This window comes from Lutjanus erythropterus, chromosome 3, assembly GCF_056507025.1.
Source record: "Lutjanus erythropterus isolate fLutEry1 chromosome 3, fLutEry1.hap2, whole genome shotgun sequence".
In the NCBI taxonomy this organism is placed as follows: Eukaryota; Metazoa; Chordata; class Actinopteri; order Lutjaniformes; family Lutjanidae; genus Lutjanus; species Lutjanus erythropterus.
The window spans coordinates 26,915,909-26,939,061 of record NC_139319.1 but is presented as its reverse complement, the minus strand read 5'-3'; the positions used below and the strand labels follow the sequence as shown (position 1 = coordinate 26,939,061).

The 23,153-nt window shown below is 39.1% G+C and overlaps 1 protein-coding gene across 1 annotated transcript in view; it reads right to left on the bottom strand.

The window, feature by feature from the left end:
* Positions 1-23,153, bottom strand: part of LOC146330148 (alpha-1,6-mannosylglycoprotein 6-beta-N-acetylglucosaminyltransferase B-like) — a 159,364-nt gene that overhangs the window by 7,788 nt on the left and 128,423 nt on the right. Inside the window, exons 10-15 of the mRNA XM_084715636.1 lie at positions 12,952-13,085; positions 11,633-11,763; positions 9,445-9,450; positions 5,583-5,741; positions 5,213-5,359; positions 3,819-3,935 (exon numbers count right to left, since the gene is read on the bottom strand). Coding sequence (XP_084571762.1) covers positions 3,819-3,935; positions 5,213-5,359; positions 5,583-5,741; positions 9,445-9,450; positions 11,633-11,763; positions 12,952-13,085 — 694 coding nt within the window. The remainder of the gene's footprint in view (positions 1-3,818; positions 3,936-5,212; positions 5,360-5,582; positions 5,742-9,444; positions 9,451-11,632; positions 11,764-12,951; positions 13,086-23,153) is intronic.

Here is a 23,153-nt window from a genome sequence, read left to right as displayed (position 1 = left end):
ACACTTTACCTTGACAAAAAGCCAAATATCTCTCGTTCAACCAGACTCCTTAGGCAAAAACAGTAATTTTACATTATAGATCACAGGAGTTTCTGGTCGATCACTGCATCAGTCTGTTAGTTTGTGGTTTTGAGTGGCTTTGGTGTTAAAAAGAATAGTGCAGATACTAACAGAAACTCCCATGTTTTGCTATTTAAAATTACTGTATTTGGAGTCTGGTTGGTTTGGAGAGAGTGATATTTGGCTTCTATTTAGATGGTTTGCCACAGGAAAAGGCCGTCCTACACCAACCCATAGTAGTGATAAAATTTTTTTAGGGGTCTAAAATACTTTTTGCTGCAGACCCTGCCTACTACAAAGACAGTATGATACTGGTTTATATAATGGCAGTTTACAGTCCGTAAACCTTTTAGTTATCAAACTTTTTCCTCCGTGGTTTGAACAATTAACCAGACTTTCTATGAACAACCCTAACCCTAACCCTAACCACAGTGTGGGAACATACAGATTAATAATTTGGACAGACAACATATCTGAGGGACTGAGGGAGAAAGATTAAAGGACTGAAAGTGAAAAATACAGACAGGGGGAACAGAGGAAGGAAAGGAGATAAAAAAAAAACCAAGGATGAGAAGGAAAGACAGAAAGAAAGAAAGAAAGACAGAAAGAAAGAAAGAAAGAAAGAAAGAAAGAAAGAAAGAAAGAGATGAAGAAAGGATTTATTGGAACATGAGGACTTGTCAGCCAGCCAGAGATTGCTTTGTCCTGCATGACTGAACATGAGCCTCTGCCACACGCACACACACGGCTGACACGCCCACACATACACAGTGTGTATGTTTGAGTGTGTGTCTTGAGATTAATGGCTGTAATGTGCAGGTAAGGCTCTGTGTGCTGAAATATCTGATCTCTTAGATATGTGTTAATATTTGGTAAGATTCAAGAGAAAAATATTATCTGTGTGTATGTGAGTGTGTGTGTGTGTGTGTGTGTGTGTGTGTGTGTGTGTATGTGTGTGTGTGTGTGTGTGTGTTTGCTGGGGCATTGTGCCTCTAGTGAAGGGTGAAGGGGTCCATCAGCTCACTCACAGCAGTCTGACAGTGCAGACGGAGACGGAGCAGTCAGCCAGTGCTGCTGAACTGTAGCTTGTCTGACAACACAAACAAGATGCAGAGAACAGACACAGGTACACACACACACACACATGTGCACACACACACACACACACACACACACACACACACACACACACACACACACACACACACACACAGACACACATCATATTTCCTATAATCTCCACACTACTGTCTAATCTGCTAAAGGCGCAAACTATTACAGAACCTTTAAAGGCTCATGCAGACAGCTGTCCTCCTGCTGCACATGATCCCTCTGTGAGACTGGTGCTTTGTTGGAGTGTTACTGTGGCTCTGGCCCTTGATGAAATGCAATATGCAATTAGCTAGATGGCTAAAATGGAGAGAAATAATGCCAAAGCCATTAGAGTTGGAGAGTTTTTTTTAAATCATGTTTTTTGGGCTTGTCTTGCTTTTATTTGACAGGACAGCTGAAAAGTAGACAGGAAAGGGGGGTGAAGAGAGAGGGGATGACACGCAGCAAAGGACCACAGGCCAGAGTCAAACCAGCGGCCGCTGCAGAGGACTGACAGCCTCCACACATGGGGCGGACGCTCTACCAACTGAGCTAAACAACCACCCAAACAGTTTAACATATTTAAAAAACAAAATATGACTAACTTTATTCTGTTACTGTTTAAATTCGTGGTATCGTGAATACAGTTACTGCATCTTAAATAGACTACTTAAAGGTATTACTTCATTTATCTTGTGTTTTATTTGCTCCAAAATTCATATGAGACATGCTTTTACCATTAACTGCAACAATTTGTGCACGTGTAGTACACCTCCTACACACCACATGAGAAGAGACGCACAACCAAGACTCCGTTAAGTTTTTTCTTATGGACAATATAAAGAACATCGTCTGTGAAAATATAAACACAAGCTTATTTCATCTGATGTTATAGAACCCGACCTGGTGGCAGGCATGACAAACAACTACACATGAAAACAGCCGATCTCCTCAGTGATGGTCTTGTGTGGTTATGTAGGTCATATAGAGGCATCAGTAATAATTTGAGACTGTTTCATAACCATAACAACTCCTCGTAGTAGCTTGAAGTACTTTTTGTTATGGTAGTGTGCTAGTCTGCACGCTAATGAGGGTCCAATATTAATGACAGAGAGAGGGTGTCACTGTGCTGATTGTAAAGTCCCCTTAGGCAAATTGCAGTTTGTGATTTTGGTTCATAGGTCTATGTAAGTAAAATCTGACTTGACTTGCTTGTTAGTTTGCTTGCTTACTCACTAATTAGCTACATATATGATCCGTATCCAACACATGATGCATGTTATACTCTTTGGATGTATGTGGTTTGCAAAAGTTGCTCTAATGCTACAGTTTGTTGGCAACGGACAGCAGAACCTGCCTGTATTTAGTGATGTTAGTGCTCTATGTGACCTAGTGAGAACAGTGCAGAGATCTCTCCAGTGAGCCTGACACTGAAAGCCATGGCATCTAATGACAGGTGGCTAAAGTATCATATGCAGTAAGTATAATTCCTTCAGCTGCAAACAATAATCACTTTGTCAGATCTAAATATAACTTAATGAATAGTTACTGGATAGCCACGGTGCTGTTTAGAGCTCTCCTGTTAGCTTTGTGCTTGTAATGACAAAAGGCACATTTCTTCCTGCACTGTTCATGCGTGGGTGCACTGCCAGAGATAACGCTTCCTCCAGACAATTACAGCCGAGCACAGAATAGTGATCCACCGCTAAATATCTCATTCAAAGTGTCGATTTCACACACTTGGTGCACCTGCAATCTTAACGTTTGTAAACAATATATAGTTTGACATATAAAAGGGTAACGTTGCACTCATTTTAGAGTCTAATTTCCGCCCGGCTGGCACATCAGTCTTCCTATTTAATGAGAACTGAAAGCTTTTGTAACCACGCAGACGTTTAGTCGATCCGGGCCTCAGATTCCCTCTCAATCTCTCTGTTTCTCCATCTGTATGTTCATCATTCTCTATTCTTTCCCCATTTTCTCCCCGTTTGTCGTGCTTTCCAGAAAGATTTAATCTCCACGGTTGACTCCTTAATTAACCTCTCTCCCACTCCTGGCAGTTCCTGGCATCCTCATATTCTCTATCAGCCCACATTTCCCGCTTGGAAAAGTTCAACATTCTGCAGTATCAGACAGCTACCTACAAGCTGGCAAAACTCCATTTTGGATAAGTTGTATCAAATTTTTTAAATGCTTTATCTCGGCTTACAGCGACAGCAAGAGGCCTAGAACTTTATTGTGACTTCATCACAACTCCCTGTTGGCAAAGGCAAAAAGCAAACACTAGAAAACAGAAACAAGGACATCTTGTCTCATAAATCTAACCTCACTGAGTTAAAGAATACAGTGATTTATTATCACAACTCTGCACGCTACATTTTAATCTTTTTTTTATTATTGTTTATCTTCTTATTTCATGCCAAACAGCAATGATTTGCATCAGAGACTGGGGTTGTATTAATGTTGCCATATGAAAAATCTCTTCTGTATAATGCTGATGACTGCTTTGACTGTAGAGAAGCTGAATGAATAGTGAAGCTAGTGAACTTTTCTTTTTTCATTTAATGTCATGGCCTGATCGCTTAGCTGGGGAATCATAAGTACTGTTACGCAATGTACAATTGTCGTTGTCTGTCCCTCTGAGTTAGAGTGCACATTGTGAGTACCTTGGTCCTCATGATTTCCCTGATGGCAGAGTCAAACTCCAAGGAGTTGTTGTAGTCCACTGTCATGACGTGAGGCCTGCCGATGTACTGCTCTGCATACGGGTGCTGGGAGGACACCTTCGGAAGTAGACAGAGAATGTAAAGGCATATGAGGTGCAAGGCTAAGGCAAAAAAAAAGCCTGCACATTATGTGACAAACGCTTAATAATGACAAAATTTCAATCACATCGGGCTCTTTGTCAGGTCAGAATGACCTAAATGTACTATTCCAACATGATGAAGATGGTGGGATCAAAACAATCTCAGCACTTTTGTGGCACTGAGTAAGTGTGTAGGAAACATACAGAAAATACATGCAGGGCATATAGTAAGAGCTCTATATGTGCTTTCACATCTGAAAGTCCAAACCAAGGTCTGAACCATGGTTTATGGTTTTGTTACACTAAAAAACTGTAGATATCATGTCATATCATCATCACCTACATGAGCTGCATTTCCCTAAATTTGCAATTGATTGTTTTTTAGACGGGTGTGCACATTGGTGTGTTGTCAGTACATTCAAACTCCTCTCCCTTTTATCCTCTTGGAAAATAACTAGAAAGTGTCAGAATTTTCCTTCTCTCCCCATGTGCTACCATGGCTTATTTTGTTTTGTTGCGTTTATTTCCTCTTGCCAGGTTTGACAGTAGCCTGCCAGAACTTCCTGCGATTAGTCCAAAAGTCTGAATTGTCCAGGAAATTGTTTTCATATTAGAAACAAAGCAAACCATGGTTCAGTTTGATCTGAACCCAGACCACCTCTTTCGGTCTGTCCAAAGTTCACCTGTTTGGTCCTGACAGTGGCCTGGCAGAGGTTTCAAACCTGTAATTTTCGCCCAGACCAAACAAGGTAGGTTCAAAAAGCACCTTTAAAACACATCTAAAAGGTTATGGTAGGTAGGTAGACTGGTTTGTTTATTCTGAACTTTTTCTTAAAACAATGGGTATTTCCTTGTATTAAATGTATATATTAAATGATCATTTTATATGTTGAAAGATGCAAATATTTTATGACAAAACTTGGAAACTTTCTCTAATGTGAAACATTTAGAGCAGATCAGCAGATCAACTATTCATAGCAATTAAAATATGTTCTTCTCAAGGCTGTACAGAACACACTGTGCTAGAAGTAGATCATATAAGACTTTCTTCAACACAGATCTTGTTGTTCTTGTCCCAGCCTCTTATCAAGCACTAACATGTGCTGTCTGCACCTACAGTTTGTGCCAGTTCTTTTAAAGGATCTGCTGATGAATATAGTTACTTGGCTGGTGGTAAAACTGCACCGGCCAAAACATCCTCATCAGTGACTTATGCTGGGAAATATGAGCGATAATGAACAATAATGAGGTTACCTCTCTTGAAGTGGGCTTGCCTCTGAAAAACTCGTGATTGAGTGAGCTGTGAGGTGGGTGGAACTTGGGCTGCAGGAAGATGCAGCCATTGGCTATTGCTTCAAGAGGGGCTGGGCCTTCATAGGGGAAACCAAAGCCAATGAAGAGCTGGAAAAACAATCAGAATGTTATTTTGTAATTATGGTAATTAACTTGTCTTTAGATCAGTAATTATGATGTGTTTGTATGTGTTCCAGGAGAAACAGGTTGTGTATGAAGAGGAAGACAGAACTGAAGCAGCAGATGGAGACTCTGCACTCATACTAACACCAGCAGTAAGAATTCAGCAGATATAGGATGTGTGTGGGTGATATTTTCTCCTGTGTCTTGCCTTGGCCTTGCGCAGTAGTTGCTGCAGCTCATGCTGGGGCAGCAGGCCGTGGTTCTTCACAAAGGCCGGGACCTCCGGAGGTCTCTGGGTCTCATAATACACTGTGCCGTGGACCTCCATGTATCTGTGGAGAATCTGCAGGAAACCTTCCTTACCCTGCTGGGAGAGGAGGGGAAAAACATGGGTTGGTGAAATCGAGGGCAGAAGGGTGCAGAGAGGAGGGAGGACGGTGTGTCAGAAAAGAACTGCATAGAGGAGAATATGATTAAAGAATATGTGTCCAAGTACAGCGTGTTGTGTTTGTTTTCTCTGATCTTTGTGTGAGCTGTCTGCTGTCTGTGTGCATAGCTGTCAGCCTTTTGGTGTCAGTATGTTTGTACAGAACATTGTACTGTCTGTAAGTTCCTTCAAAATCTAAGCCCACATCTGTGGTAGATATGTCTTAAAAAATCCTTATGAAGTTCATAGATTTCTGTCCAACAAAAATACAACATGAAAGAGAAAAACAGACCCTTTTTCTCTTCCTTCACCCCTTCAGTTCAAAACACATAAAAAATCTACAATCAAGTCATCATTTATTAAGTTATAGGCCAGATACAAACAGATTACTCAGTTTCAGCGGGTTAAACCTCTGTTTTCTCACCTCTTGCTCTTGTTTAGGATTTAATGACGTCCAGCGGTGAGGTTTCAGATAGAAACCAACATGTTGCACCCTCCCCTTCCAAGCATGTAGGAGAACTTATGGTGGCTGCAAAATGTGAAAATCCATATCTAGAGTAGGGTCGTCCTAGGCTAAGACATTTTTCAGCTGGATCAGATTTGTCTGCGTAATACAAATATTTGACAGCTTAAATGAGTATGTTTTACCACTGAGACTCATGTTTTAATACCTTTCTTTGTCATCCGTTACGTGAAAATGTTGATGTTAAAATAAAAATTTCATCTCTGATGAATTGGGTGAAAGTAATTAAACAACTGTCTCTGGTCAAACAAACTTACTCTTTAAAAAAAGGTCTCTCACTGTTGCAGTCCTTTCCATTATGTTGTCAGACACTTAGAATAACAATCACAGCCTGTCAGTAGCAAAAACTGCAAGCACAAGCAAATGAGCAAGGATTACCTGCCTTGCGTGCCCCGCAGCGTGCTTCTGGCTTCCATCACAGTTAGTTTTGTGGTTTGTAGGGATTTTGAAACTCAACTGGTAAAATTTAAAGCCTGACATACTGTTGCATTGCTCTGTGGGCAATAAGACAGCTAAAAATAAGAGCAGAAACTTGTTTATCAACCACTTGTTTCACCCTCTCTCATCAGTGCATATTGTCTATCAGGGAGCAGACCAAATCTAGAGTGAGTGTTTAGTTTGTTTACTTCTGCCTACTGTAGAAATATGGTGATGCAACACGGTGACACAACACAACAATTCTTACTTTAAGGTGATTATACACAAATGAAAACATATTCATGAATGTTATATTCAGTTTCTGCCATATACCAACAGATCCCCCTAAATTGTAGACACTCAGACCTTTAATATAGGCAAAGCTATAATTTAGTCATTTATGTTTTATAATTTCTAATTAGAGAGGATGATCAAATTATTTTTATGCCTGAAAAACAAGTCTAGTGAAATAGATGTCAGAGCTGACTAGACCTGAGAGATAAAGAGGAGAAAGCGACACATCTGTTGGCTGTCAATGATAAACATGCACATGAATGAAAATATAAATATAATCCCTGAACCACTCTCTACTACTGCTCTGTTCTCTCACTGTGTTTTGATTTGCAAGACACGTACTGGATGCACATAGGACAGCTGTACCCTGCTTTCTCTATTACCTGGTGAGAGGTGTCCTTGCTAATGAAATCAGGTTGATCCGGAGATGCAAAACATGCTTTAAAAGCCTTGGTATTAAAAGCAAAAGAATATAATTTATTCACAAAATAAAAACAGGTTATTTACTGAAAAAGGGGAAAAATATTTTTTTTTTTAAATACAAATATAAAATGTCATTGAACTCTTTCAGCAGATATGTATCTCCCTTATAAAATGAATGGAGGCTTGTGTGGGTGTGAGAGGTGTGATAAAACATTACTTTGACTTACTAATAGCTGTGTATTCATTTCTGCTTATATTTTTAAGGGTTATAAGCATTAAACTCACCAGAGGGGAACACTTTCAAAGTCAAGATTGAGCATGATGACTGGAAGCAACACCCCAACCAGCACCAGTTAACAACCAAAACTGAATCATGTGAACGGAGCGTAACCCTGGGCCAGACTATTGACCGGCCGTCTGGTGTTAAGCAGCTTACTGTATCCCTGAACTATGGTGTTGCCCCCCACAGCCGTAATTGGAAGCTGTAGCAATCGATAGCTTCCTCTGCAGGATTTTCCCAGCCAATTAGGAGATTAGCTCAACCGCTAAGTGCAGCAGACAACATGAATTAGCAGAAGGAGAAACACAGGCGTAGAAGAGTGCAAATTCCATAACCTGCACTTGCAGCTCTGTGTGTGTGTGTGTGTGTGTGTGTGTGTGTGTGTGTGTGTGTTCAAGTTAACTCTGTCAACATGCTTTGGATTAGGACCAGTAATAGGTATGTTCTGCTATGGTGGTTTTTTATCCCCCACCTCATTTCTTGTCATTTAAATTCAAGAAAACTGTTTGCTGGACATTAAAATGTTGCATTCAGTTTGCACAGCATGTTGGACGGGTTCAATGACAAAACAAAAGCATATTTGCTTCACCCTTTTTACTGTTGTTACGCTTGTCAAGCTCTCTGTTTTTGCATGCCACATATGTGCTTTCCAAAGAAAACAGTGGCGGAATGACACAAAATTCTTGTTAATTTTAGAAACAACTGGCCCTTGATTTTACACAGAGACAGACGGAAGCAGGCTTCTCACTTGTAGCCAGTGAAGCAACGAACTGATAGTAGAAAGATGATAGCTATAAATAAGTTGAGAGCCACTTGTGAGGAACAACATTGTCATTAGTGCTGCATTAGACACAGACTTGGGAGGTAAAGTACACTTTATTACAGTACTTAAGATGAGTTTTCAGGTATCTGTCCATTTAAGTATTTATTTTCCTGACAAATTTTACTTTTAACTCCCTACATTTAACACAACTGTACTTTATACTCCTTACATTTTCAAAACAGGCTCGTTACTTTAGTTTTAAGTCATTACTGATTATTTTTATTTTGCATTATTGCAAGCCACCTTTCCAACATCAAGACCAATTTCAACCTAAATGGATGGAGCAATAACACAGAAAAGACAATTCATTGGTGTATCCATCGCAGAGACTTGACCCCTGAGAAACAGTGAGGTTCAGTTAACTTTGCATAACTAGCCGGTAGAAAAGTCCTCCAGAGGGTGACTTTTTACATTCACACTTTGAGTACATTTCAGAGCCTTTTTTTTTCAACAGAAGTATCTGCATTTTTACTTCTGATACCTCTGATTAGCCAAATTAGTATAGACTATGTTCTCAAATGTTTCATTTATAATAAACTGAATTGTAATGTTCCACCATAAAAATCCTTCAAATGACTGGCTGTCTGACCAGCCCTTTGTGCCTTCGAACAATTAAGAGATAAAACCATAATCACTGCTGTAGATAAAACAAGGAGTGGACCCTGCCTCTGTGAATGCTGCGATGCATTTGAGTATACTTGTGAAATTGTGACAAGTAGCTTCTCATAAATCACTTTTCTGGATCCAACTCTGACAACAGCTGCTGTGTTTGTAGAAATGTTTGTGTGGATTCCTTGACATGTTAAAAGCTCAGAGTAACATAAGCATGTAAGCTGTGAGATGGACATAACAGGAATGTGTGGTGGAAATAACAGGCTCTTACCTGAAGCTAATGAGCATCCAGCCGGATACACCACAGAGAGACAGAGAAAAGAGAGATAGGAAAATAAAATCAGATAAAAATGTAGATAGAAAACAACACAATAATGGGAAAAACAAAGAAGAGAGCAGAAAGAATTGTCTGCTTTTTTACCAGGCTTCTGTAGATTTACAGTATTGTACTTTCATAACCCCTCATCTCTGTTTTGTGCTTGTTTCTTTCACAAACCACAACTGTAAAGAAATCCAGGCAATTGTACAGCCAGGCGGTGGAGAGTAATGGCAGTAAACAACATCTTTATAATCATTTTAACAATGGATGCACAACTGTGCCCCTCTGCAGTGTGCAGAGGAACAAGCAGACAGCTTTGAGAGGAAAATTGCCTGTAAATTAAAGCTGTACAATTGTGTATATAGAGCCACATGAAGCTGAGCTGTAATGGTGCAAACAGCAGGGTGTGCAAAATGCTATCATTGGATTTTTCTGTAACACTGCAGTGTATTGTTGGGGGGTACTGTGTATGTGTGTGTGTGTGTGTGTGTGTGTGTGTGTGTCTGCATGTGTCAATGTTAGAAGAGATCACTGTGTGAAGATTTCCTGTTCTGACCTGAACTCATCTCCTTTTTGAATCTAACAGAGCAACGTGCAGAGAAACCTTTCCACGTGTTTGTGAGATGCTTTCAATGTATATGCATGCATTATGCATTATATGTACAGTATACTGCTGTAACCTGAACGCATCAGAGGTGGGAGCAGGTAATCATTTTGCAAGTCACAAATAAGGACCAAGTCAAGACTGAAGTCCCAAGTCAAGTCCTAAGTCCTAAACTTTGAGTTTTTGAGTCATAAACACATCAGAATGCACGTTTCACCAAAGGTAAAGCCATTTCAACCACACAGCTTTTAATTACTGTTCCTTTTGCAACTTCAAATGTCGAACAAAATTAGACGTTGTTGTGTCGCCATCAGTAATTTTTGTCCAACACATTTTGTATAGTGCAATTTGTGCTTCCTTGAGCCTTGCATAGTTTTTGTCCATGAACAAAATTATCTTTGGTATCTTTAGCTCGAGCTTGGTAATGTTAGTTTTTCATTCCACTTCTCTCCAGTAACTTGATTGAATGCTGCTGGCTTGGCCTTTGATCAAAGGAATTATGCTGTGTTCCACATAACTCAGAGTCTAAAACTTCCACTCTAACACTAGAAAAAGTACAATAGAATGAACTCCAAGTCTGAGTTCCTACTTGTGAACTCAGGACAAATCCATCTACCCTGCCTTCATGACAAAGCAGACGTCACACAACAATGACAGCACAATGGAAGCCTAAAATAACATGTACTATCATATCGTAAATATGTTTAAATTGATGTCAAAATATGTCACCAATGTTATTAAGTGCTGTAAAACAAAATGTATAAGGGCATCTCATTTTTTCCTCCTCTGTGGAGTTTATAAATTCAAGGCTGACGGTGTGTACACTTGCCATCAGTTGCCAAGAAACATCATTTTGCCAGGGTCACCCATGTATTTTGATTGTTTTTGGCATTGTGTACCTGAAATGCTTTGAGGTCTGAAGACGGAGATTTCAACTGGGAAATTCCGACAGCCACCATGACACACCTTTTAAATACCATACCTTTTAATCTTTGGGCTTGTGGGAGGGTATCAAGTATTTTCAAATCAAAAGGCTCTAGTCATGAGTCACTGGTGTTAATTTGTAACAATATATAAATTCTCCCACTAGAGATCATTTTCACATCAAAACAATAACAAAAGAGGTCATCTGATCATCTGAAGTATCATGGGATCATTGGAGTGGTTGTCTTTATTGTCAAACCACCACCACTGCTGAAGACATGCTCAGACAGAAATCATGTTCATGGACAAGTATTAAGTTTTAATCATGTTAGGTTATGTTTGTCGACTTCTCACTCACTCTCTGGCGTGTTGTTGCATCCTGTGCTTTCCCAGTGGCTATAACAACCGGTGGCTTTAGGACATGCACTGTTACCTCGAATAAATTAGGGATTTCTCTGCTTTTGACCATTGTTGGGAAGTTGTTCTAACAGTCAAGTCAGGTCTAACGTCATCAAATTTGTGACTCCAGTCTGAGTCATGTGACTCAAGGCTACACCTACAGTACACATATAAGAACGTGTGCATGAACATAATGTATATGCTATACGATACCTTCCACATGCTGGCCTCCTTCCCGTACACAACAGCCATGTTGTTCACTTTGTTCTGCTGGATGCTCCTCTTTTCCGTTTCATTCAGCTCCTCCGAAACGAAGCCCATGAATGAGTTGTCTGGTGTGTGAGCTGAATGTGAGCATGTGTGTGTGTGTGTGTGTGTGTGTGTGTGTGTGTGTATGAGAAATAAGTAAAGGCAGGATGGTAGCAAGTGAGGCACAGAACAATACACAAAGAGAGAAAGAAAGTTTTATTGTTAGTGAGAGGAAGACAAAGAGAGAAGACGGAAAAAGAGCAATAAATTCTTGTTTGCTTCAGTTCAATGGCAAAGTCGGAGTGATTATTGGCTCACTAAGTGTGATAAATAGTGATTGCCATAGAGCCAGCTGCTGTTGGCTATGTGAGATGGTTTTGGCAGTCCTAAGGTGTGCTGAAATGGTTTTCCAAGTACTTAATATAATCAAAACCAACTATATTCATGATTTTATAGCTATTTACTCTTGTGAAATTGCTTTTCCAAACCACCTATTTATCCTCAAAGTTAAATTTTCTTTTTCTTTTTTTTTTGCCGTACTCATTCTCATATATTGAATAAAAGTAATAAATTACGGCCCATGCTGCTTTATCTGACAAGTATTAAGCAGCTGATAAAGGTTGAGTCAGTCACAAGAGCTTATGACAGTGGGAAACGTGAGTGTCTACAGCAGGCCATATACTGTATTGATGTTATGATGATCCTGCTGTTGAGTGCCAACTATAGCTAAAAGGTCAATGACACTGTCACCGACTGAATATGCAAGTAGAAGAGAAGCAGTCACTGTTTCGCTCAGGAGACAGACAACAACGAGGGCTTGGAAAACAGCAGATCAGACATATTGTGTAGCATGAAAAAGAAGAAAAAAACCCAAAGAAATAAAGAACAGAACAGCTTGAAGGGATGCTAGAAGCTGTGGTGGTGCTGAAAATAGCTGCATTAGACACATTACTCCAAATTAATGTGAACAGGCAGCCAAACCTGTCAAAGAAAGTGAGAACATCGAAATGGAGTCATTTCATCATTTTTAGAATGGCTGTCAAAACTGATGACAGGTCTGTGTGTATGTGTGGCAGGTAAGAGTTTTAACTTTTATGTTTTGAAGCTCATAGAGTGTTTTACTAGTCAAAAGATAAGAGGATATTAAAACAAAAAAAAAAAGTTTACACATTCTATTTATAATGTGGTGTGTAAACCAATGCTATGAATTCTGTAAAACGACCATCGGTACACTATTATCAGGTATAGTATGTTACAGAAAGAGAAGTGGTCTTGGTTCTTACGGAACATGGTCATGTATTGCCGAGCGTTGAGGTTCCAGTAGCCCCAGTTGGTCCGGTAGCCATGCAGCGTTGCGTACTCTTCATGATTGTAAGCTGGCTCCGTCCCAAACGTATCAATCACACGAATGTGACACCTGTAAAGACACAGAAGAGCCAGTTTTAAATAAAAGGTTTTTATTGTCTTCAGTGTACAGTCAATAATGCAGTTTTAAGCAGCTATAGTTTTAATCATTTGTCATGACCTGTCATTATGACTTTTGAACACATTTATAAACAATCTGCTGTATCCAGCATTCAATAACAGTTTATACCCTCATTATCATTATGGATGCTTCAATATGAGGTCACACTTGTTGACAAAACACTTATAAGCACTTAAAATACCCTTTTATTTGATTGCATGTTCATTATAAAATGTATAAAACATTAGTTACTGTTTATATAACGTGCTAAATTATAAAAATAAAAATATAAACATACCACATAATTAAAAATAGAGCATTTTCATTGTGAATATATACTTATTTAAACCATCATTAAATAATATTAGCGTTCTTTTGTGCATCATGTGTTTCACTCTACACTTTTCTCATTTTCCATGAAGTTTATTAACGTCTTCAATTGCATTAATTATAATTTTAGGAATAATTGGAACATTTTTTCAGGTGCAGCTGAGGAAATGAGATTTGTTTTTTTCTTGAATCTGCATCACAACATATCATTTCTTTTCAGAGGTTGACACTGATCTTAAAAATCTGAGCTCTGCCTCACTTGCAAGATACACATGGAGGGTCATCTCAGGTGCAGACTAAACTATGTGCCCGGCTTATGCAGATTGTGAGCACAAACCACAAATCTGTCTTGCCCTTCTATTTGGTAAATTTGGCTCTGTGTGACGTAAAACATTATGATTTCTCCTTTAAGAAGAGGCTTAATGACAGAAAACAAAACTTAATACAATACTACAATAATAATAGTGCATATCTATAGGATTGTCAAAAGTGAAAAAAAAGACAAAAACAACAGAGTAGAAGCCAAAAAAATAAGACCAGGAGCCAGCAGTGTTGCCTGCAAGTTGCCAAGTGCAGCGTGGGAGGTTTGACAGGAACAAAAAAAAAATCACTTTGAGGTTTTGTTGGATTTGTGATTGGGCACTGATAGGGGTTCCAAGTGAATGCTTAGTGGTACAGCACTGAAACACTGAGGCTGTGCATCAGCACACATAACACAATCATATGCATGTGCTCTTTAACACACACATGCATGCACACATGCACACACGCAAACATACACACAGTCCTTGTCTGAAGCAGTGTGTGTGTTCAGTCTGGCCAGTCTGTAACCTCAGTGAGATTAACAAAAGCTAAAGGTGGCCTTGTAGCAGTACACAGGTATGTCAGTGACATTCGATGCATTAGCTTCTCACTGTAGTAAATTTCCCTTGAGCTTGCAATGTTTTGTTGTTTTAGAGTTTGTAGTCTTGTGATACCTAACTATCAGAGATCTTGCCGCCTGCCGGCCATCTGGGGGTTCTGAACGTAAGGTAGTTCCTTGAATAGTGCTGAGTGCAGCCACTAACAAATCTAGAATGCTTAAATTTTTTTCCCAAGGACATGCCTACTGGAAATGTTTCTCTCCTCCGAGTCTCCTCAGTGGTGGGCACACAACCTCTGCATGTCACCGCCCCAATATGAAGGGCTGCCCAAAAGACTTTGGATTGTTTCTACAGTGGACGTTTTTTTAGAACCAAATATTTTTAGAACCAAATATTTTAACAATGAAAGCTGAAAAATCATCCTCCATCTCTACTCAGCATTTAGAGATTGACTTGTGAGTTCATTTAGTTAGTCATTTCCAATATGTTCTGGAATTATTGTTTAAGAACTGCAATAACGGACCATAAAGTGGTTGCTTTCATGTAAATATGTAAAATTAAAGTGATTATCGATTTGACTGATAAACATAATTAGAGACAGACACAGCGATAGTGACTCTACCTGTGAAAGGCTTTTATTACATTAGTACACTGGTATGATAAAATGGTTACATTTTATTATGAAATTATTCTTCTTATAAAATTACCAAAAAATATTGTGTTTGGACTGTGGTATTATTATTAGATAACAATAGATAAATAATGCAATATTTTAAACTTTTTATGATATCTGTCTTGTTTGGCTCTCTACAGATTACAATTTTACAACTCTAACTTAACAGTAAAAAAAATCATAGCCAGCCAGGCTCCAAAACGTTGCCTACAAATGCCACTATTTGCGTGACACATGACCTTTGTGTTTTACATCATAGTGTCCCAACCAGTGAAAGGTCTGAAAAGTGAAGCCAATACAGAAGTGCCTCAAAGCCTGCATTCATCTTAATGGACAGAAGAGGATGGCTCTGCTGGTTGCAAAAAGAAGGCCGCTTGTATGGAGTTTTATGAGAAAATGACCCTAGTTATCACTTAATTTATTACCTCAGTATACAGTTTCCTAATGAGTTTATGGTCTTGAGTCCTCTTAAATATAGCATGATGTTTATTTTGTAAATGAAGGTCCCATTTAGAGTAAAATAGTTGATAAAGCAGGGTATGCTTTAAGGCAGGGCTACCCGGTGACTGACAAGTCATTCTCAGTGGGTCCAGTGCAACACAAAAGGCTCACGAAACTCAAACAGTCAAACTAGACATTATTAATAAAACAGGGATCAAGATTATGTCACTACATTTCTCATTTATCACTAAATAGGTTCTCGGAAACATTGTTTAATTGTAATATGAGAAAGATTCTTAATACATCCACTGAAAGTTTGCAACCAGGCGGCTGCCATTGTGTTTCTGGGTTCCAACAGAGGCACTGTTGATCAAACATGGATCAATATTCTGTTACTACATTCTCACTTAAAATGTTTTCAGACATATGTTTTAATGACTGTTTAATTGTAAAATTAGAAAGATCGTGTCCAGGCAGGAAGACATTATTTCCTGATAAAGGGATGAGCCAAAACCAAGGACTGTCCAAGTCGCAGTACATCACTCACCAGCTCCATGCTCTTGTTGGTACTCCACATGCTCTGGGTGCAAAAAAATAAAATGGTGAACCCAATGATGCCAAATTTGGGGCTTGGTGACTTATGGTCTATTGAAGATGCTCACAGTGGATAAACTGGTTTCCCTGCCTGTTAAGTGATGGATTTCTTACTGTATACTTGCGAGACATTGGTGGAAACAGTGAGTTTCACTTTGATCCTTATAAGCTGTACTCTTGAATTCTTGGTTACAGCTGCAATGAAATGAGGTCTCATGTTTTCTATACTTGAGGCACTTTAACAGTGCATAAGTGTTTTACCTGTTTTTCTGTACTGCCATCTTCAGGTGTTTCCATCATCCACTTATAAACAGGATGATTGAAATTGCAGGCTCTCTAACTTTCAGTGTTCTCAGTATGATTTCCATTTATCTTTGCATTCAGATATCCTCTGCACTTAAGACAGGGACCTTGGGTGATTGTTCACAGACTTTCAGGAGCTATAATGCAGGAAAAAAATCCACTGAGCAACACCCCAATCTTGTTTGACACTTCTCATATATTTCTGTTATTGACAGCAGTGATAAATCTTGCAAAAGAGCTTATAAAAACAGGCTTATCTGCAAGAGAGAGTCAGAAAACCTGCACTTATCTGTCCAGCCTTGTTTTGAGGCACTATGGATGAGATTCTGCAGAAAACGGTGTGTGTCTATTTGTAAGGGTCACAGGAAGCAGACAATGAATTATTAATAACAAATGTTAGTTTCACTTGTCTCTGCCCTGTCTCCCTTCCTCGCTCTCTCCAACCTGCGCTATCACATATCGCCAGCTCTGAAACGGTGAAAATGTTTCTGCCCACAGATAAGAGGTCCCGAAGGGAGAGGAAAAAAGTACAAGTGGAGAAAGAGGGGATAAGCGGAAGAGTAGCTGAGCTGAATATCTATCGGGAGATCAGAGTATGGGGCTAATCTGGGTTAAACGGCTGCTCAGCAAGGCTCAACAGTCCTTGGGGGTGAGGAAAGTATAACAGGGTGGTGTGTTGTCACCTACAGTTTCAGCTTTAGCTTTGGGGAGAAAGAAGAGCCTGGACAACCACAGACACTCTAATTTTAAGATGCTTTTGTTATTATGCTATATGTTGCCCCTCAGCAGTTAAGAAATACATACAGCCATCTATCAACTACTACGGATGTCCCCTGTTGATTAAATGCAAAAAAAATCTCAGAAAGCAGTTATAATTGAGCACAATATATTAATTGATAATGTTAAAGACTGTCCAAAAAATACTGTGTGAATTAAGAGCCATTTGAAGCAGTTAATCACAGACTGAAATCACCAAATTGTACCGCTGAAATGCATGGCATTTTGTGCTGTGCATTACAAACATTACACATTAACCTACAAAATATGACAACTCACTAAATGCTTCACCTTTGCAGACCAAAGAGGATCACAGTGTTGGCGGCTAAATGACCCGGAGCTGACATTAGCTGCCAACCTGCTTCACAATGTGTGTACAGTCAACATTATTTCCATTTTCTACATTAAAACACTGAAAAACCACGCTGGTTTTATGAGCTGTCATCTGCCCAACTTTGCTGATAAAAACATCCGGGGTTGAGTGGGCCATCAGGGCATACGTGCTTACTGTGTACGGCGAGGGTAGCTACCATCTGACCCGTCTGCAGCCCTGACTAGTGGCAGGCAGCTGCATAACACCTTAGAGGCAATTAACTGACATTGTACATGAATAAAATATTGATAAATAGTTTAACTGACTAGTGTTTCTGGTGCTGACTAGCAAAGGTGGCGACACTTAATCGTGTAGTTGACTAATTGCACACATCCCTATCATCTACACGCTGAACACATCAAATATGGATGCAATGATTATTTGTATTAAATCAGCTCAGTGGATCTGCTGAATATTTGGCTTGTGATATGATAGGAGAAAGTGGATTAAAAAAAACATACTTTCTAAAATAATCTGCTTGCTATTAAGTCTCTCTGTCAATATTCAATCAATGTTGATGGTAAATGAAGTCAGTTGAAGCAATAAATTCCTAAATGCTGCTATACTGACAGAGAAACAGAGTTTTTCTGCTCATGAAGCAGTGCCTACATGTACCAGGATGCAGTGTGTATTGAGCTTCTAACTCCCACACACCCATGTGGACATTGATCACCACGCAAGCCTATAGCTATTAATTTGCTGGCAACAACACAGTGCTAGGTAACAAAAATATTCACCTAGCGTGCCCCCTGGCTACCCAGGTGAAGAGACAAAAAAATCCAAGCTGAAATACCTGGTTGTTCTTCCTGTAACCAGTGACATCACTGAGACGTCAGTGGATGCAGGGAAAGCAACAGATACTGTATAGCGGGAGAACTCAGCATTCTTGGTCAATATATACACAGAAATGACTAAAATTACCATCCACACTGACTGAGCATCTGCATGAAAAATGTAGAATTTTCCCTTTAAGATGATCTGTCAGTGTGCCACCAATATAATCAGCTTCCTCAACATGTTAGAACACTCTTTAATAAGAAGATGAGACTGCATCACTGATCCATCTTACTTACTAATAATACTACTATTTTAGTGACAGAGACAGTTTAAGGAATGTAGAGTTTTGTGGAAAAGTCTCTGCTCTTTGAGGGAGCGCTCAAAAAATACGAGCAGCAAAGAGCTAATCCCCCTTTCATAAACATATATGAAGATTAAATCTTAGTTTAATTAACAATAACAAGAACACAGCACGTCAGTGGGGAGGTTGGGGCGGTTGGAGGAGCAGCGGGAATGAGTGTTGACATGAGCATGAGTCAGCAGAGTAATGAAGTGGGTGAATAGGTTTAAATACCTGGAGGTTGACTGAATTTCACTGAAGACCTCACAGAGAAAACGCAGACCTAAATAAAGATCTCGTTGATAATTTTCAGTTGGCTCATTGCCCGAATAAAGTGGCAGAGTCAAAATTTTAAAGCATTTTTTTGGCTGTCACAGCCTGTGCTTCAGGTCCAGAGGTCGTTCAAATACAGAGGTATACAGATGTGTTGCCTGTTTGGCTGTCAGTGGAGTATTTGTAACACGCCCAGTGCAGTAGTTACGTGATAGATGCAATATATTCCTTTACTGCCTGAGCACAATTATTGCACTGCAGAGTAATCTGCTGTTTGTGCCAGTTTAATTAGTTTATTGCCATCATCTCAGAAGCCTCTGTCCCTTCTCTCTGTTTGTTTCCATCTCTGTCCCTCAGAGAAACAGCGTGATAAAGCTCAGACCGTCATACACACTTGTTATATACATTATTTCACTGTTATATCTTTTGTTTTCTTATCCTAATGACACGGATGAATGAATTAAGTTTCAAATGTTTCTGTTTAATAGTAATAAAGTGAATTGTATTAAAAAAAAACTTTAAAAAGATATTTATCAATCTTCATTCTTTAACCGTGAGCAATAACAAATTAGTATTACATCGATACACTAGTATCCTCATACATAGACTTGCATCACAGAGCATCATTTTACAAACCATTCAGAGTTTTGAATTCAAATTTGCTCGTCACTTTGGGAATGTCACGTGACACACCTAACATAAGTGAATTCTATGGTAATCCCAAACAAATCTTACCTCACCAAGTAGTTTCAGTGCCAAACAAACCAAACTGCAACCCTTTCACAGTGTAAATCACAAGTTATAAAAGGCTGTTTCTCAGAGATAATCACATGTTAAAAATGGCCTTCTGACCACATCAGCTACAGCCGCTCAAGCGTACCTTTTGCTTCAGTATCAGGTGCTGTGGAGGCAGTGACAAGTAGTCAGCATGTAACAAGCTGAGATGACAACGTGTTGGATATTCTGGCACCAAAAGAAACTGATGACACTCTCCATACAGCATTTTATTGTTGACCGCACATTTGTTGCAGCATTTTAGTGACATCTGTGTGGATAATTAGCTTTAACATAGTTGTTGTACCTCAGGACATGTGGTTATCTCGGTGTTTAACAGCAAGAATTACTTGTTAAATGACTTTATTAAAATAAAAGCCATGTGCTCTTAATGCTGTTCACAGGCACATTAAATTGCTATGTGAAGTAGAAATAAAGAAATAAAGGAACAACTTGTGCTACAGGCAATTTTTAATTTTTCATGTTATGTTAAACTTTGTACCTTGATCTTAGTGACTCCTTTCTTTCAAAGCGCAGTGATGTGTATAATACTCCTGCTTCCATCTATCATTTATCCTCCATTACTTTAGCAGATGCTGTGGCTTACTCACTGCGCTGCATCCATTAGTCTGCCTCAGACTTTGGAAAGTAGAACTACTTGAGCATATTGTTATCCTGTGAAACTCGAGCCACGGTAATTTTTTTTTAAATGTCTTCATTTCAATTGAAAGCAGGGTCACCATTAGTTGAGGAAAACCTTGAACGATACAAGGATACAGAGCTGGAAAGAAGCCGAACAACATGCCGGGGATTATAGATATTAATTATGTCAGTGGAGCTGTTTAAGTGTTGCCAAGGAGCCTAAAGGCTGTGCTTCTGACAGGACAATTTGTAATCCAAAACTTAACTAAAAGCTAGTGCCAGGTTGCATAAAATCACTTAGCTAAGGTTGCCCTTACAGTTTCATCTAAGGATGCCTTGGTAAAAAATTTGTTGCATTAAATAACCATAAGAATTTCCTTAGGATGATGTTGTAAGGGAAAAGCCCTTGATCTCTAAGTGTTTGCACTTAGCTACTTAAGTATTCCCTTATTTGTAGTGAGAAGTTTCTTAGTCCTGAGAAAATTTTAAGGGACGTATACAAGTCAACTTAAAGTGAAATAATCTGACAATCGCTACATTTATAGTGACTGAAGTGGAGGAGGAGATACCATGTCATTTTTCAGGACTGGACACTATGACGCACAACTTGTTCAGCGGGAGATCTGAGGTTGGCAATATCACCCTTTTAGATATCAAACTGTAACATAACTCTGACTCACATATTAACCTCAGCTACATCATTACCAGTTTTTGTTCATGTCGATGTTTGGCTCTCTATCTCCTTTCTTGCTGTCACAGTAATATTTTCATATTTCTTCACTGCTTCATCTACCATTTGCTCACAGCAAGACTTCTTGCCTTGATTTTGTCAGTTACTTCTTGCTACATCTGCTTGTACAAATTTGTTATTGCTTGGTTAAATTTACTTTGAATAATGTGCTTGTGCTTTACACAACAACATTATCATCTTCTGTCCCATTTAGCTTTCTTTTTCCTGTTGATCTCACTTTGTTGTCCATTTTGGAAAAGCTAGGTAACAATAACAATAATGCTGTCAAGTAACATTAAAGCTACAATATTTAAATAACATTTCTGCATTAAAATGTCTAAAAAATGCCAGAGATACATTATATATTTTGTTGAGTTATGTCCTTACACTATCCCAAATGTTTCCAGTAAAAAACCCAGAGAAAAGTGTAATTTATTCAAGGTGAAGGTTCATTTCTAGCTGCTAGTTGCTATAACTTCTGGGATCCTTTGGATATGTATGAGAGTGAGGAAGCACGGTGAATATGACTAAACATGACGTGAATAAAACCTTAATGTTGTCTCATTCATGAACATGATTTCTGCTTGAGTCATGTCAGATTGATTTTCATCAGTTATAGTGGTTGCTTAAAAGTAAAAATAACAATTTTCATGGTCCCATGCTACTTCCAACATCATCAAACTATGTCTTTTGTTACTGTTTAAATGTGATGAGATCGCTATAGTGACAGAAATCACACACTGTGCATTTATAGAATGATGTGAGTGAAGCATTTCAATGGTAAGTTCACATTAAACCTAAATGAATCCCTCAGCTCAGAGAAATAGTTTTCTTAAGGGACAAACAAAAGTTTAAGACTCAAGGTAGTTGCAACACCATTCTTTGATACTGGAAGAAATATTTGGATTTTTTAAATAATTCTCCTTGAAGATGAAGCATCAGTCATTTACATTTTATGGGACAGCAAACAGGACTCCCAAGACATCAGTAGCTGTGTTGTGGAGAATCATTATCTCACCTTGAAGAAGGATTCATAAAGAATTAAAGCAAGTCTAAGCAAAATGACAGCTGTACCTGACTGATACCTCCATGAAACTTCTTCTTTTACAAGCTAAGATGAACCTGAAGTGTTAGTGATGTGTCCCTGAAGAGTCAGCAGGCTCCAGGGATGTACAGTCATGTAGCTTCTCTTGCGTCTTAGTAAAGGAGTTTTTTTGTTTGTTTTTTTCGCAGGCCTTTCTCTGGATATCTTCCCTCATCCGCCTCTATCAGAGCACTAAACTCAGCATGCAGAGGAAATCAATGTGCCAGTCCTATTATCAGATGAGTGGGTGTGATTTAAGACTATCTCCTATCGGCATTCAGCATCTCTAACAGTAGTGCATGTGAACACACACAGACATGCAAACACACAAACACTACAACACACCCAGGACAGGACAGCACTGTGTTGTCCAGGCATAATGAATGAATGTGGACGTCGGTGGGAACATAAAATAAAAGTAATTAAAGGGAGCTGAAGGGCCCCAAAGCTCAGAGCACTTGATTAATGATGCCTTTCAGCACACAGGGCTCAACTAGACTGACCAAATGCCTGATGAGGTGAGAGCGAAGGAGGCAGGGAGAGATGAGGGAGAGAGAGGTGGATAGGTATGTCATTGACCTGCCCTAAACCTCTGTGGCAGAGTGGAATTGTTGGGTCAAGATAAATGCAGGAAGAGGTTGCCTGAGGGGGAAATACCGGGGAGGGGTAATAGAAATAGAAATGTAGCTTTACAGTAGATCAATATTAATGATCGGTGTATGTTACATATCACACACCTGATTGTAAATATGAGTGAATTTTCTAAAGCTTGTAGTGTGTTGACAAATAGGCACCTCAGCTCTCAACCAGGCTGCAACCAGGATTGGAAATCAGTACCAGCCACCGGCCAAGTGCTGGTAGATTTCATACATAAAATAATGATTTACTACTGAGCGGCTAGTGAATTTGTACATTTATTTGTCGGTGGCTGGTGCAGCAGATGTTCAGACTTTAAAAAGTTAATTTCCCACCCTGGCTGCAACTAATGATTATTTTCATTTTTGATTAATCTGCTGATTATTTTCACAATTAATCAATTAACGCAA